This window comes from Sinohyriopsis cumingii, chromosome 17 (genome assembly GCF_028554795.1).
Source record: "Sinohyriopsis cumingii isolate HCF-2022 chromosome 17, ASM2855479v2, whole genome shotgun sequence".
Lineage (NCBI taxonomy): Eukaryota > Metazoa > Mollusca > Bivalvia > Unionida > Unionidae > Sinohyriopsis > Sinohyriopsis cumingii.
Genome location: NC_142977.1, coordinates 35577749 through 35593115, shown reverse-complemented (window position 1 = coordinate 35593115; position 15367 = coordinate 35577749). Strand labels below are relative to the sequence as shown.

Here is a 15367-nt window from a genome sequence, read left to right as displayed (position 1 = left end):
CTACCAGCAGAGGTCTTGTTGTGACATAAGTGATGCTACCAGCAGTGGTCTTGTTGTGACATAAGTGATGCTACCAGCAGAGGTCTTGCTGTGATATAAGTGATGCTACCAGCAGAGGTCGTATTGTGCTTGTCACCATATGCCAGTTTTAGACAACCATGTACAGCTGGGTACTTAAGATTTACAAGTGCTACACTAATTTTGATCAATGAATTTGGCCCTGGAATAAGCATTGTATCATAGTTTTAACCTTACATTTATCAAGGAAGTCATACAAATGATTGTTTAAAAAATATGGGCTACTTAGAAAACACCATATGGCTGACTCCCAACATGGTTCATCTGTATTCATTAAAACACCCAAATCCAGTTTGATACACAAGTTGTACCCATGTCATCAAAACACCCAAATATGATTTTTGACACTATAGTTCCATATCCCACAACTTTCCTGACATTCATCCCTTGGACAATTTTAATGAGAAAAGTACTTTTTTTTACTGATCTCGGAGTCAGCTTTCCGTTCAACCAAAAAAACTTTGGACTGATGAATTTCGCAAGGGAAATTACTTAAAACATTGAATGTCATCAGGGAAGCTTAGCCAGTAAGGATTAACTTTTTCTAACCACCAAAACTTTAACACTCCCACTGAAGTCAGCATAATTCTCTTTAAGTCCACATTTAATAATTATTCCTGGACAATATCATTTTATGACACCTATTTCAAATTTTGATTAAGATTTCCCAAAATTTGTCTCTGGTTGTCTCTAATTTGTCATTGCCTCCATTTAACCCTATATTAACATCTGTCAGACCAGTGTCCTAGCAGGGCCGAATTAAAATCCTATCATTCCTCCAAACAAGAGAAGTTAACCATCGCAAGCTACCAACTTTACTGTGAGCCTAGCCCATACATCAATCTTAATGGTTATGTATGGTAATGTGTCACTACAAAATGTGCTGTGACAAAGCATCTAAAAAAATACATCTGCACCATTAAGACTAAATTCTAAATAAGGTTTTACACTTTCAAAGTTCTATCTTTATTATAAATAAAGTATTTGACCATCAGTTCTCTCTTTTTTTCAAATAGTGTTTTAGATTGTTAGAGGCTTTGGATATTGAGTCTTGGCTTACATTCCTTGAATTTTGGAAAATACAGGGACAGGAAATCATAAAACATTTGAGTTGAAGATTTAGCTGCATGGCTTATCATGGCACAGCACATCTGGGACATTGCTGTTTGCTGTGTTCATTTACATTACTGTTAAATGTTTTGATTTACAGCTCCAAATGTCACATCTTAGCTTTGATTAGAAACTTATCTTGCTTGCATGCCTAATTTGGAAAGGTACATTCCTTCCGAAGCAAATTTTGAACTTGTATTTTGAATGTGTTGTTTGCAGTGCCTAACAGTGATCTTTCCACAAAAATCCACCCCATTAGTCCAGTTTGGCTTTTTTCGGTTTTCAGGAATCCCTTGTGTGGTCTGAAAATAGTATTATTTAGTCATTTGCTTGGTTTGGGGATTTGAATATTGACTTTTTATTGGGTTTGCTACATTTCTGTTGACGGTCCAGTCGTTGTACAACAATACTATGGCAGTGAGAGCACTTCCTCTCGATACTTTGTTTTGCCTATCCTGGAGTTAATTATAGATTGACTGTGTACAGTTGCATATGCCACCATGAGAGTGACATCATGATATGAGAGTGACAAAGACTGTACTGGTAAATAACCCAGCTTATTTGCATGATGTTTTAGGTCCCTGTTTGGAATCACCCTTTTTTATCGTTGTATCATGTTATGACAGCTGTCCATCTCTTTGTTAAATTTTTTGTTTTGTTGCAATAACATTAGCTCTGCATCACACACCTAGACATAAAAAAATTTGGACGCCTTGCACTTGGGGTAAGGATAAAGTCTGTTGAATTTGGGGATGGAAGGTTGGAGGTCAAGGTCATTGACTTGTGTACCTTTGTTCAAGTTATATTCACCAATTATTATTGGGAAAGTTGTAAAATTATGTCAGCCAGTTATCTCAGTTTTCGATTTTTGGTCTTTTTCAACTTACATCTTGTTTGTAAGCTTTTAGTTTTTCATGATTACCAATTTTTTTCAGAATTTGCATAAAAAGTTTTGCATTTCTTCACTTGCAGGTAATAACTGACAATAGTGCACAGACATTGACATATGTTTTACTACCTTTTCACAGATAAAACAAAAACCTATCCAGAACAAACTCAAAGGCCCAATCCTGTTGTTCCTGTAAAACCCAGTCTGATGAAGGACAGTCTTCAAAAAGTGGTTAAGACAAGTTGTACCAACAACAAGTTGACTGTTGCGATTGATAAGAATATTCTTCAGGTATGATTGAGGGCTATTTTACGGTTGTAATGGTCAGTGACTAGAAGAGCTTATGAGATGTCCATCATTGTTGTCCATCATCTGCCTGTCTGTTACCACAAATTTGTATTGCTGTCCTCGGAAACTACATGAAGATTTGCCATTAAACTTGCATTCATCTCTGGGTTTAGTTGGTCCTAAATAAAATAGTGATGCTCTATCAGTATGGGGTTTTAACTGAATGACTTTCTGTGTTGTCTAGTCGGTCCTAAATAAAAATGATGTCAATCTGAAGTTCATTATGGCTACCATGGCAGACATCTTGAAAATCTTTTCTTTTTTTCTTCCTCCTAAACTGAATAAACATAATGGGGGCCTCACTAAAATATTTCTTGTAATGTCTAGTTGGTCATAACTGGAAATGGTTCCACTTGGACATCTATTACACCAATCACAGTGTTTCTGCTATTTTGGAATGGATGATCAAATTAATAAACATTGGATTTCAATAGTTGGTCCTAAATGAAAATGGTGCCAATCTGATGTCTAATATGACTGCCATGTCAGGCATCAAAACAATCTTGATATTACTTCTTCTGAATGGAAAGTCATATGAAGTTTTCTGTTAAAGACTTATGATATTTGGTTGTTCCTAAATGAAAATGGTGCTGCACTGAAATCCACTATGGCCCCCACAGCAGCCATCTTTAAAAAGTTGTTATTGCTTCTCCTGAATAGAAAGTCTCATGAACATCAGGAATCACCATAAGGCTTTTTATGGTGACTAGTTGGATACAAATAAGAAATGTGCCAATCTGATAATCACTATGCCACCACACCAATTATATCACTACTCCTAGATGGAAAGTCATATCAAGATTGGGTTTTTGATCAGAAGACTTCTTTCAATGTTTAGTTGGTACTAAATGATAATGGTGCTGATCTGGAATCAGTTATGAATGCCAAAATTAACACATTGAAAATCTGTTAATCTGTTATCAACACCATGGCTTCCATCTTGAAAATCTGTCAGTCTGTTATCAACACCATGGCTTCCATCTTGAAAATCTGTCAATCTATTATTGACACCATGGCTTTCATCTTGAAAATCTGTCAATCTATTATCAACATCATGGCTTCCATCTTGAAAATCTGTCAGTCTGTTATCTACGCCATGGCTTCCATCTTGAAAATCTGTCAATCTGTTATCAACACCATGGCTTCCATCTTGAAAATCTTAATATTGTTGCTCCTTCCTAATATAAAGTGTTATCAACATCAAGTTTCACCAGGAGACTAACTCTAGTTGGTCCTGAATTAAAATGATACTGATCTAGCATCAAGTATAACTGCCACAATTTAAAATCTTGTTTTGAATTCTCCTGAATGGATGGTCATTTCAACATTGGTTTTCACCAAAATCTTCTAATGGTGTCTGACTTGCCCTAAATGAAAAGGGTGCTGATCCTACATTCATTATGGGTGCTACAGTGTCAATTTGGTTTCAACACTCAGCATTATAAAAAGATGAATCCTTGGACATTCTTTTCAAACAGTAGAGTGTCATTCGCTTCCAGACACTCATTTTCAGATAGTATTGCATCAGTCAAGGGACTTTTGATTTTGCATGAAAAGCTAGAGACATAATTTTTACATTTTATTCATCTGTCCATCAGTCTTTCAGATTTTCCTTTCTTTTGTTTAACAACTTCCAAGTCACGTGGGATTAGAGGATGAAACTTGGCATGCATATACAACATTATTAGCAGGTGTGTCCAGTACCACAATTGTGTCCTGTCTTCAAGATCACATTCATGACTCATTATTTAATGTTTTCCATCATTTTTGTTTCTGGTCTTCATTTTTTAACTATACGAGTTTAAGGAATGAAACTTGCTATATTATATATCACTAGAATGTTTGTCACATGCCATAATGAGGGTCTTGTATTTCACTAGAATGTTTGTCACATACGTCAGGGAGGATTTTGAATATCATTACAATTTTTGTCACATGCCACATTGCGGGTCTTTGCCTTATAGATCACTAGAATGTTTGTCACCTACATCAGTGAGGGTCTTCATCTTGTATATCACTAGAATGTTTTTCACATGCCACATTGAGGGTTTTGTCTTATATATCACTAGAAATTTTGTCACATACCACATTGAGGGTCTTGTATGTCACTAGAATGTTTGTCACCTACATCAGTGAGGGTTTTGTCTTGTATGTCACTAGAATTTTTGTCACATGCCACATTGAGGGTCTTGTATGTCACTAGAATGTTTGCCATCTACATCAGTGAGGGTCTTGTCTTGTATCTCACTAGAATTTTTATCCCATACCACACTGAGGGTCTTGTATTTCACTAGAATGTTTGTCACATACATCAGTGAGGGTCTTCATCTTGTATATCACTAGAATGTTTGTCACATACATCAGTGAGGGTCTTCATCTTGTATATCACTAGAATGTTTGTCATATGCCACATTGAGGGTTTTGTCTTGTATATCACTAGAAATTTTGTCACATGCCACTTTGAGGGTCTTGTATTTCACTAGAGTGTTCGTCACATGCCAAATTTAGGGTTTTGTCTTGTATATCACTAGAAATTTTGTCACATGCCACATTGAGGGTCTTGTATTTCACTAGAATGTTTGTCATATGCCAAATTTAGGGTTTTGTCTTGTATATCACTAGAAATTTTGTCACATGCCACATTGAGGATCTTGTATTTCACTAGAATGTTCGTCACATACATCAGGGAGGATTTTGAATATCATTAAAAATTTTGTCACATGCCACATTGCAGGTCTTTGCCTTGTAGATCACTAGAATGTTTGTCATGTACAGCATTGAGGGTCTTGTCTTGAATATCATTAGAAATTTTGTCATGTACCACTTTGATCTAGTCTTCAAGGTCCAGGCAAGTGATATCAGTCCAACTAGGCCTCTTGTTTTAAAGGCAATTTCTCCTGTTTTCATATGGGTATCATCATCAGAAATGGCACGCAGATGCATTTGGGGGGAAATGACTTTGCAGTTGATGGCTAAGGAGCTGGAAAATTGGACAGTTGTTTCAGGGGTTTTTTTGTGGGTTGTCATCGATAAAAATTTTTAGCTCTGGCAGTTGAAGATATTTTACCGTAGGATGTAAATATTGCAACTGGTGTGGAGGTGAAAGGTCAAGGTCAAAATGGTCAGTTTCTTGTTTAAATTTTGTTAAAGGTTTTAAAGGATGTTGCCATTATTTGACATTAACATTATTACAATACTAACATTGTCCAGCCCTTACTACAATATAAATCATATTTTTTACACTTTAATGTGACTATGATTAAATGCCATAGATGTAAATTAGTAGTTTGAAGTCCGCAGGTCAAGTTGGGGCCAATACCTTTACACTTAATGCTAAAGTTTGAGCCATAAAGCTTTTCACCTTGCAAGCAAGTCAGGGTCTAAGGATCACATGAAGCCAGAGGTATGATCTCAAAGGCCACCATCATAGGGGTGGCAATGATGGCGGGCATACTGCCAGCCACACTGGTGCCTACAGACACAGTTGTTGTCAACCCCATTGTGGGTGAAGCCCTGTAATCCAGCACATATACAAGGCACTTGTACTTTGTGTCAGATAATTGCTGCTATTCAGTCTCAGCCCATAAGGGCTTTTCCATTTAAACATGCCACTACCCCCCAGGGGTATGTTTAAATGGAATAGCCCATAAGGAAGTTTGAGCCTCTTAGAGATTTTAAAACAAAAATCTTTCGGGTCCTGGAGATTTGGGTGGAGTGACATCATGACTACTCTATGATGAGCATGATATAAAAGTTGAATGGAACTTGTCACCTTAGTGTGGTGGCAGGACATCATATAAAGTTCAAGAAAATAGGTTCCTTAATAGTGTTTGATGTCGTAATGATTCAGTCTTAAGCACACATGCCAGTATGGTACCATGCCCTCTGTTCAATGGTTTACTGTTTTTTTCCTCAGGTTTATTACTGTAATTTGGCAGTGCAGATAATTTGAGAATATAACTGTGCATTCGTTTCAGGTTAGATGAGTGATAGAGGGATGGAGGAAAGGCCTTTTTGCAAAACATCATGCTAGCATAATATTAGCAATCATCATTATAGTAGAAATCATCATTATGGTAATCATCATTATAGTAGAAATCATCATTATAGTAGAAATCATTATATTAGCAATCGTCATTATAGTAGAAATCATCATTATGGTAATCATCATTATTTTAGAAATCATCATTATGGTAGCAATCATCATTATAGTAGAAATCGTCATTATTGTAGAAATCATCATTATAGTAGAAATCATTATATTAGCAATCGTCATTATAGTAGAAATCATCATTATGGTAATCATCATTATTTTAGAAATCATCATTATGGTAGCAATCATCATTATAGTAGAAATCATCATTATTGTAGAAATCATCATTATAGTAGAAATCATTATATTAGCAATCATCATTATAGTAGAAATCATCATTATGGTAATCATCATTATATTAGAAATCATCATTATGGTAGCAATCATCATTATAGTAGAAATCATCATTATTGTAGAAATCATTATAGTAGAAATCATTATATTAGCAATCATCATTATAGTAGAAATCATCATTATGGTAATCATCATTATATTAGAAATCATCATTATGGTAGCAATCATCAGTATAGTAGAAATCGTCATTATAGTAGAAATCATCATGATAGTAGCAATCGTCATTATTGAAGAAATCATGCTTAAGACTCCTTAAGGGATTTACTTTGGGATTTTCTTTGTTACAATGACATTATTCCAAGTTGCTAATTGCAGGTTGGTTTAGGATTATATGGATGCTCGATATCCATTTGCTTTTCATCCTCATTCTGTCCCAGTGGTTTTTTATTCCCTGTCAATATCAGACATTTGTTTGCAAGCTACATGAAATCTCCAGCATTATACTCTACAGTAAAAGTCATACAGGACATGTACGTGTTTATGACTATTTCAGTAATGGGTGTCGTTTGTAGAATTTTATTACATGTACCTTTAAAAGGTGTTTATTTGCATTATTTGGATCCTCCTACATCCATTTTCCTTTACATGACCAAGTAAACACATTATGGCAAAGCTCAATATTAAAGTATGTGGACAATTTTGGATGAAATCACCCTAAATGCGTGAGCCAGTATAAACCAAATTGAATGTCACACACTGGGATGTCACAGTAAAAGCTGATAAAATTCATACTACAAATATTGTGCTGATTTTAGACCTGGCATGCTAATTTCTTCACCCAGTTTAGTACCTGACAACCATTGTAAAAGTCAGTAGTAATAAAATGTTTTCATCTGGCAGTTTCTTGATGACAGTTATGATGCAAATCATTCAATAGACTTGTTTAACAGCGTTCCCACGCTACTGGGAAATCGGGGAAAAAGCCTATTGTGTGCTGAGAAATGGCATTAAACCCTACAACAACAACAACAACAACAACAAAAATCCTGAATTTATAGTTATACCTGATACTGTAATAATGCCTTCAGCCGTCCACTATATCATTCTTTTTATAGCTATACCTGCTGCCGTAATAATGCTTTTAGCCTACTATATTCCTTTATTTATGGGTATACCTGGTACTAAAATAAAGCCTTTAGCCTGCCACTATATGCCTTTAGCCCTTCACTATATTCCTCTATAGCTATACCATGGTACTGTACTAATGCCTTCAGCCCTCCAATTGCTTCGGTGGCCTGATAGTTAGAGCGTCCACTTGCAATGCAGGAGATCACAGATTTGAACCCTGGCCGGGTCATACCAAAGACTTCTAAAAATGGTTCTAACAGCTACCTTGCTTGGTGCTCATCATTAAAAGGTTAGTGTTAGGACTGGTAAACCTGGTGTTAAGATAATATGACTGGATGGGACATCATGCTACATGTTTGCAGCATGATGCCCCAGTGCTAGACATCACTATAAACTGCCACTCTGCAAACGTCATAACGATATAACTGAAAAATTGTTAAAGCTATGTTAAAAATCCAAATCGCATACACACACACACTCCAGCAATCCACCATATTCTTTTATTTATAGCTGTAATAATGCCTTTAGCCCTCCACTATATTCTTCTATTTATAGCTATACAATGGTACTGTAATAATGCCTTTAGCCCTCCACTATATTCTTCTATTTATAGCTATACCATGGTACTGTAATAATGCCTTTAGCCCTCCACTATATTCTTCTATTTATAGCTATACCATGGTACTGTAATAATGCCTTTAGCCCTCCACTATATTCTTCTATTTATAGCTATACCATGGTACTGTAATAATGCCTTTAGCCCTCCACTATATTCTTCTATTTATAGCTATACCATGGTACTGTAATAATGCCTTTAGCCCTCCACTATATTCTTCTATTTATAGCTATACCATGGTACTGTAATAATGCCTTTAGCCCTCCACTATATTCTTCTATTTATAGCTATACCATGGTACTGTAATAATGCCTTTAGTCCTTCACTATATTCTTCTATTTATAGCTATATAATGGTACTGTAATAATGCCTTTAGCCCTCCACTATATTCTTCTATTTATAGCTATACAATGGTACTGTAATAATGCCTTTAGTCATTCACTATATTCTTCTGTTTATAGCTATACTGTGGTACTGTAATAATGCCTTTAGCCCGCCACTATATGCATTTAGCCCTCCACCATATTCTTCTATTTATAGCTATACCATGGTACTGTAATAATGCCGTTAACTCGCCACTATTCCTCCCAATTTATTATCTTTGGTCTGAGTAGATCATTCATTTTTGGCATTTTAGACATTTTTCTGTATCACTAGACCCACACAATCTCTGATTAAAATTTGTTCCTAATTTACTTTGTATTTGAAAACCCTTATGTTTCTGATCAAAGATCAAGCCCCTCAAGGGTGGGATATGGGTTTTTCAGTTCCTACTTAAGTGTGGGCTTGAAACCTTTTCAGCCCCAACTCGTGTATCAGCAACCAGTGGTAACCCCTCCATACCTCATGCCCCCTAGGAAAGCGGAGGGTACAGTGAACCGCTTTTGTTCCCTAAACTTAACCTGTTTAGTTCAAACCCTCATTTTTCCAACTGGTTTTAGCAGGTTACCTCTGCCTCCATCTGATCCATAGCACCTGTAGCGAAACCTTGGCTCCAACTTTAGCGCAGGGTGAAAAGGTTTTGGTCCCTACTTAACCTGCTGAGTTCAAACCACTATTTTACATCTTCTAATATACCGCGGCAGTAGCTTTAGTGGTTAGAGCATCAGCCTCAGATGCAGAGGGTCACAGGTTCGAACCCTGGCTGAGTCATACCAGAGACTTATAAAAATGTTACTAACAGCTGCCTCACTTGGCACTCAGCATTATGAGGTTAGTATTAGGACTGGTCGGCCTGGTGGCGGATAATGTGACTGGGTGGGACATCATGCTATATGTTTGTTGCATTATGCCCCATTTCTTGACTTCACTATAATCTTCAACACTGCAGACATTGTAGTGATAAGACTGAGAATATTTTAAAGCTACCTAAAACAAATCCAAATCAAACAAACACACAAATACACATCTTCTAATGCATCAGTATTTAAGTGAACAGTAAATCACTGAACTGTATTTGGTGAATTGGGGACCCTAAGGTTAAATTGTTGTTATAAGTTTTCCTGTACAATTTCATTTGATAAGCTTGTTGTTTAGCCTGAGGAATAGTTTGTAAGGGACTGGAAATTCCTTAAACTGCAATGGTAGCCACACTGGACGTCAGATTGGCACCATTTTCATTCAGGGCCAACAAGACATAATTACAAGTCTTTTAATGAAAACCCCATGTTGAAATGACCATCCTAAATCAGGAGGAGTAGCAGTAATAGGATTGTCAAGATGGCTGCCATGGTGGCCATATTAGACATCAGCTCAGCACAAATTTAGACAAAGCTAGACTTCTTAAGAGGTCTTGAAGTGAAAACTCAATGTTGATACCACCATCCATATAATCTTGCTATTGCGAACTCGTTCTGAATGGATGTTTTTATCAACATGGGGTTTTCACTAGGAGACTTCTTACAATGGTTCGAAATAAATATGGTGTCAATGTGCCATCCAGTATAGTCTCTGTGTCAGCCATCTTGAAAATATTGTCACAATTCTACACAGACAGAAAGTTATATTGATTCTGGGTTTCCACCAGAAGAGTTCTTACGATGATATTGCTGTTCTTCCAGAACAGACAGTACTATCTTGAAAATAGTGTCATCTCTACTCCTCCAAATGTATGGCTACATCAACATGGTTATTTCACCAACAGGCATAATACCTAGTTGGTCTAAATTAAAATAGCTGCCATGACAACTGACTTAAACAATTTTGTTGTCACTACTTAAAAGAATACCCATTATGACAGTGATTTTACCAAATCTTAAATGATAATGGTGCCAGTCATACAGCCAATGTGGCTGCTTTGAAGACTGTCTTCAAACTTTAGTCTCTACTCCCTCTCAATGGATGATAATTATGACATGGGGATTTCACCAAAAGACTTAAAAAATGACTACATGTTCTAAATGAAAATGGTGCCAGGCTGATATAAAATATGTACCAGAGCAGCTAAAATCTCGTTATTGCTGAAGAATAACAGAGATGGTTTCAGCATTTGAAAGTTCAAAGGAAGAAATGATCTCATTGTGTATTCCAGGAAAAATATTTTATTTATTATCTGTGCATTACATGAAAAAAAGTTTTTTTTCAGATGTTTGGTTTGAAAGCTCACCAGATCTCATTGTCCAAGCCTCACTGTGGAGCCATACAGAATGTGACCCATGTCATTCTACAGAGTGAGAGTGGGCAATGTGGAACCAAAACCACTAGCACCCGATTGGACAGTGTCATCTTCTCCAACACTGTGAGTCAGGGGATGTTTCTGTACATTTTATTCCCAGTGTAGGTTAATGTAGTTGCTAATGGGGCATTTTGGGTTTCATAAACAAATGAATAATTGTAATGCTACAAGATGATATCTGTTCTTTAGTCCAGAAAGCATATATAGGTTGAAGATGTCAGACTGCATATTAATTATTATTTTGATAAATGAAGTAGATTGAAGAAGTAAATTTACATTTAATAATAACTTCTGTAGTTTTTATGTTTATTTCACATTAGGGTTCTTTATTTTTCAGGTCTTAATCCATTCAGACAGTGGTCCTGACCACCTTGAAGATGCTGGTAGTGGCATGGACCCAGATGAGATTCCAGATGGATCTGGAATGAATCCATCTGACATTTACATGGATGATGAAGATAACAACTCCCAGCTTCCAATTGGAATTGACATTACTTGTGAAGCAAGTCTTGAGGTAGTAATCTAGCATTACAGTACTACATTGATTCCTCACTTAAATTTTCTACAAATAGGAAAATGATGGAATGGCCATGATTTGTGCCATGTTGAAAAGCATTTGAATTGTGTACAGGAAATTCATGTTACTAGATCTCTTTGATACTAATGTCTTAACATTATTGCATGCTTTTATTCAGTTTAAGAATTTTCAGCATTACAGATTACCTTACTATGAGATAACAGTACTGACACATACTAGTTCAATCATGGGTGTTTTCTTTATTTCTTGCTGCACATTCGCTAGCAAAGTGAAATGTTATCTTTTAGTTTGGTCATTTTGAAGCCATCCTTTTCATTGAGGATTTGATCATTTCATTTTCTTGTGCATTTTTTATGCTTAATTCTCTCAACTTGACTTGCATGCTGATAGTACATTGAAAGTCCCTTTATCATTGCCATTTATTTTAATTTTCAGTAATTTTCTGTGATCTCTAAAGTCATAGTATCATTATTTGTTATCACCTTAAGTAACAGCATCATGAAAAGTTATCAAAATACAAAATATTCTTGAACCTTAAGAATCTGTCTGAGGATTAAAAGATTAAAGGTCACTGTGACTTAAAAAAAGACAAGTTGTTTCTATACAGTGCTGTTAGTTCTGCATCAAATACCTGAATCAAACTTGGTGGCTAACTTTTACTCGGGTAAGGAATAAGCCTATCACTATTGGGGTCAAAAGTTCACTGATATTGAAAGAAGAAAAACAGATCCACACAATAACGTTAGTTCTTCATCACATACCTAAACAAAGCATTGTGGATGATTTGCACATGGGGTAATGAAGAATAATGTTGATTTTAGGGTTAAAAGGTCAAACATAATTGTCATGTTAGTCATACATCAGCCCCCAAACCTGTACTGATACTGATTGACAATTTTGCCCACTGCTTAAAATGTGAAATTCCCTCGATACATCGGTGTATATTTTATACACCATGCCAGTATTTCTTGCAGCTCTCGAGTTACTCTGCTGAAGGGTCCTTTTGGCAATACATACAGAATAGTTCCAGATCAAATCCTATGTTTGACAAGTTTTAAATGCACATGGAATAACACAACCTTACCTACAGTGGTCACTTTCAAATTTCTTGTCTGTGTTGGATGACAACATAGAACAGGTCTTGTGTTGGAGTCCTGATCTGTTGCTGCATGTGAAGCAATATAAATACCAGGTCCCTCTGGTTAGTTTGTGAGTATGTTGACAGTGGAGAAAGTTAAGAAGGAGAAATGATTTTTGTTGGGTTTTTTCTTAAATACATTTTTCAGTGACAGTACATTGACAATTAAACTGCAACTGAATCTGTTACTTGTAAATGTTATGTGAACAGTGTATTTGATTGGAAACATAAAGAGATTGAAATTATTTTATACCAATTTGTGTGAAGAGCTGCAGAAATATAAATCTCAAGCAGTTATTTTTTTAAAAGCTGTGTTTTGAATTTTAAAAAAATGGGTTGTGAAATTAGATCTTGAAAAGTTATTTATAAGATTGGATTTTAAATTTTTTTGTACACCAGTTGTCATGAAATTGATATAATTATTAATAAAAGCATAACACAAGTAGAAAGTCTACATCATTTCGTATGATTGAAGAGCTACATCCGTCTGCTTTTCTGTGATCCCACCCATTTTTGTGTATCATAAATGATATTGATGGTACAGTGCTTGTAAGTAGAGTACAACCTAATGATGTATAAATGTGGCAGACAGTGCAAATGAGTTAAACATTTGGAAGGTTCTGAACTTAATTAAACTGTAACCAATTGCAGAAATTGTAAACTTTTAATTGACAGCATTATTGAAAGTGACCAGGTTTCAACATCAGGTAACTGGAACATTTTAATTTCAGGCATCCCACATTTGTATTTAGAGTTACGGGCCCTGGTTGCCTATTCTGTAGCTGATTTCTGCAGCACAGGTTTATCATGGTTCAGCTTGGTTTAGCATCCACTACTTTATAAGCCTGCCATAAGATGGAGCATATCGTGTTGTCATGTCCTTTTGTTGTCATGTCCTTCTGTTGTCAGTTTCGGTTAAGTTCCGTTAAAAGCCGATAACAGCCAACTTGTTCACTTTGTCTGAGCAATGAAAATGATCAGTCTACATCTGAAGGGTTGTTAGGAAACCTGCAATTCATCATGTCAGATCTTGGCATTCCTGATGCTAGCTGATGGCTACAATTTAACATTGGGCCTTGAAAATGCCACAACCATACTGCTCCAAACTCAACCATTTCAGCTGCTGAAATGATCAGGATTTCCTTTTTCATAACACGTAAGCAGTAAAACCTGATACAAAGAACAGTTGCCACTGATAAAAAATTAACCAGTAATCTTTTAAATGGATGATTGAAATGGTATCATTCAAAGCAACAGGGTGTACTTGGCAGCGTTTCTTAACATGTATCTCTAATTTAACTGACTTGCAATTAATTGGGTTGTTCACATCATGTACCTTACCTATGCCGATTACCCTAATGTGGTTTCCCACTGCAATGTTCAAACTGATCAGCATGCAAATCACACTTGTTATTGTGAAATTAATTCAGTTGTAGAACAGTGGTTGTTCATCTCGTAGCATGGTAAATTTTAAGTGCCATACTGACAGTTATCTGAATCTACTGTCCATGTGAGTCACAACTATCGGGCTAAAGGTCATGGGGATATATTGCAGTGTCCGAAATAAATCACTCTTTTCATGAGATTTACTGAAAATCGAGTATTTGTAAACAAAACATGTTTGAGAGGGGCTTGGGAGATGGGAATCATGTTTCGTGTGTGTGTGACTTGCCATGATATTTCAGATATGCTGATACCCAGTTAAAAATTGCATTGACCCCATTCACCTGCATATACAAAATTGAAACATGTATAAAATATGGAAATTCCGATTCAGAATGCCTTATCATTTGTGGCCTAATAGACAAGATATGTTGTCAGTAGGGTTTTATAATGCTAATGTTTTATTGATGCTTGCAAGATACAAATTCATTTTCTTAAAACCTTGGATTTGTTGTCAATTTCAGTGGCCATACAGCGCTCCTATCAGTGAAGACATGTTGGAAATGGGCATATATCTGTCCCAGTTGTACCTGGTTCCAGTCCTACAGTATCCTGTTTCAGTCAATATCAACAGCAGGGTCTATGTGGAGACAAAAATTAAAACTGGTACATTTGATATTTCTATTCCAATTTCAGGCTGCTAGTGCCGAAGTGAAAATTAAGTAATTTGTCCATCTACGAACTAATTTATAGCTATCCTAAAAGAGCTCTATGGTAATATATTCGTGATTTGTTGAATTGAGTGCTAAAAATAATGTTAGACTACCAGAAAGAAAGATAAAGCACAGTTTCTATTCAGACTCATATGGATGTATGACGTGGTCACTGAGCAGTGTCAGACCTCTAGACGTTTCTTAGTTAGATTTCATTAACTCCTGCAGTGTCAGACCTCTAGACGTTTCTTAGTTAGATTTCATTAACTCATGCAGTGCCAGACCTCTAGACGTTTCTTAGTTATATTTCATTAACTCATGCATGCCTATGAAACCACATATACACAGACAAAATACCACTTATT

General features: G+C 36.0%; 1 protein-coding gene across 1 annotated transcript in view; it reads left to right on the top strand.

Moving 5' to 3' along the window:
* The window catches only part of LOC149778420 (transforming growth factor beta receptor type 3-like), a 159829-nt gene that overhangs the window by 108118 nt on the left and 36344 nt on the right, over window positions 1-15367 (top strand). The window contains exons 9-12 of the mRNA XM_089939243.1: window positions 2217-2368; window positions 11141-11293; window positions 11568-11744; window positions 14814-14955. Coding sequence (XP_089795369.1) covers window positions 2217-2368; window positions 11141-11293; window positions 11568-11744; window positions 14814-14955 — 624 coding nt within the window. The remainder of the gene's footprint in view (window positions 1-2216; window positions 2369-11140; window positions 11294-11567; window positions 11745-14813; window positions 14956-15367) is intronic.